The sequence below is a fragment of the Gloeophyllum trabeum genome (assembly GCF_000344685.1).
Source record: "Gloeophyllum trabeum ATCC 11539 unplaced genomic scaffold GLOTRscaffold_00311, whole genome shotgun sequence".
Classification (NCBI taxonomy): domain Eukaryota; kingdom Fungi; phylum Basidiomycota; class Agaricomycetes; order Gloeophyllales; family Gloeophyllaceae; genus Gloeophyllum; species Gloeophyllum trabeum.
In genome coordinates this window covers 1-2,499 of record NW_006920719.1, presented here as the reverse complement: position 1 = coordinate 2,499, position 2,499 = coordinate 1, and the positions used below count along the sequence as shown (strand labels likewise).

Sequence of the window (2,499 nt, the reverse complement as noted above, 5' to 3'; positions counted from 1 at the left end):
ATGATGATCGATTTGCTTGTTCCAGTCGATGGAACCAAAACGTCCAGGGAGATCCTTGAAAGGTTTATGAACCTGTCACGTGGAGTGTCCTTACGCGCAAAAAATATAACGTCCTTGATGTAGCTATTATATTTTGTGGCAATGTATCGGCAACTTATTTCAATTCTATGAAGGGTGTAGAGACGTACTCAAGAATTTTATCCACATGCTCACAGTGTTTGCCGTTTCGCGCTAGTTGGCACATCGGCGCCTGATAACATTTGAGAATATTTTTCCAGCCGCTGAACATCACTTGACCGCCTTCGCTGTATTGGCCATAGGTGGATGCCGGCTCCAGTTTACCCAGTCTTACACCATGTGTTCAGTAAAGTGCATTAATTAAATGAGAACACTCACCGAGGGAGATGCGGGAGATTCACGTATGTGGCTTTGAGCAACGGGTCCATTAGTTCTTCTTTCAATGTGACGTCCGGTCCGTGCCTAATATTCCCATGAAAATTGCTGTCCAACATCGGAGACTGAACTTACTGCACGACATCATCGGCCTCAGGTGGCTCTCGCGTGGTAGGTGTCTGGCGACCTCTATGTATGTACCTATATATGAGCAAATTCAACAACAATGACATTGGCCTGAACGCACCGAACAACCGGAAGCTCCATCGCTTCGTCTTTGACTTCTTCGCGCTCACGGCTGTTTTCATCATCGCTGCCATACCCTCTGTGGATCACGAGAGTTACATTATGTGTTAGATAATATAGCAAAACTGACTTCACTACTGGAACGCAAACTTCGTCATCACTTCCCTCATCAGATTTGACTTCTCCTTCATCATATTCCTTCGGTTCAGCGCCAACTCCTTTCTTCCTAATCTCGACGTGTTTGCCAACCGCAAGGTTGGTCTTAGCACGCTTAGCGGACCTTCGAAAACATGGTATTAGGTAGATCTCAGACGCGTTTGAATACACACTTATTTACTGAAGCCTTTACATCGACTTCTTGGATATCGCTGTCACGTTCATCACCGGAGATATCATCGAGGTCAGTTTTGCGCTTCGTGCCCTTGATCATACTATTTCCGTTCAGATTCAGCTGATTTGCTCCAGAACCCGTTATCACTCACATCTTTTTGGGCACGCTTGTAACGGCAGGATTCCTATCCTTTATAGTAGACGCTGCCAACTCGGATATAGAAGGGAACTCGCTTGGATGATTATTAATATTAAAAAGAAACGGCGAGGTTTTTGACACATACTCCTCATTCGAATCATCGTCTCCGTTCATAGCATACGGTTTTTGTTTGTCGCCGGCAACACGAGACGTGGATTTTGAACTAGATCTAATGTATATCATGACGGCTGATATGAAATGCAGCTTGCATACACTTACATTTTGAGCTCGACGTCACTCTTATCATCTTCAGACTTGACGATCTTGCGGCTCTTGCCCTTCATGTCGCGTTTTTTCGGCTTCACACCATTCTTTCGACTTCCACCCACCTTACGCACTGAGGAATCGGGCTGAGATTTATCGCTATCAGGACACGTAAGAACAAATCACGGTAAGTATTGAAAGTGTATTTACCTGTCGTACTGCACAACGATCACATCCTCCTCATCGGAACCTACGCGGACCGGCGCCTTTCTGCTTGTTGCCTTGGACTTGAGAGTTTGTACCACTCCCACGGGACTGTGGAAATATAAACGACAATGAGCATGTGATGATATCTGAAAAATACCGTCGACTTACCTGCCCATACGCTTGCTAGGGACAGACTTCCTAGTAGTTTTCCTACATAATATGAGAGACCGGACTCATTATAGAAAAACACGATAACATACCGAGGCTTTCACAAGGAAAGAAGACGCCGCTTCCCTACCAAAGATAAAGCGGCGATGCGGGCATGAGGACGAAGACGTTCGTAACGCCGGATATCAATTCTCAAAAATGCGTATGGAGACGAGGTCGGAGGAAAGGATGGAGTCTGACTAGCCACGTATAGATAATCGTGGAAGTTACACCAGCGCGCGCAATGCTGTGCCCAGGCCTGAGAAGCACAAACCGGGTATGATGCTTCTATTCCACCTTAATATGCTTTGACCGACCAGTGAATACAGCAGACCAATAACTAAACGACATCTGATATATAGTGCACATCCCTATATGCACAGTACAAGGCGTAGCATATAATGATCGACAGGAAGTACGGGATTCCAAAACCCAGAAGACCGAGTCATCGTGGGAACGGAATCTCCTCGAAGGATATTTCACACGGTAAACAGCTCCTAATAGGCAGTCGGGCTATGAGCCGCGGTGGCTACAAAGTCAATACAACCTCGGACGCACTACAAAATATATGATAGGCAGTCGACGATGGCTATGAGCCGCGGTGGCTACTAAGTCGTCGGACCGACTATAAAGGCTTCAACCAGCTTCGGACCTTAATGGTATGAACACGCGGTGGAGAGGTAAATGCAGGGAATGAATAAACACGCATCCTT

General features: G+C 46.1%; 1 protein-coding gene across 1 annotated transcript; it reads right to left on the bottom strand.

Annotated features, from left to right (window-relative positions):
- Positions 1-546: 546 nt before the first annotated feature.
- Positions 547-1,903, bottom strand: GLOTRDRAFT_97358 (uncharacterized protein; the record flags this gene model as incomplete). The annotated part of the gene is made up of 10 exons (XM_007873547.1): positions 547-580; positions 641-718; positions 770-919; positions 969-1,070; positions 1,122-1,202; positions 1,254-1,331; positions 1,388-1,531; positions 1,583-1,687; positions 1,748-1,789; positions 1,878-1,903. The coding sequence occupies 10 exons, from the start codon at positions 1,901-1,903 to the stop codon at positions 547-549; spliced, it is 840 nt and encodes a 279-aa protein (XP_007871738.1).
- Between the last annotated feature and the right edge of the window lie 596 nt (positions 1,904-2,499).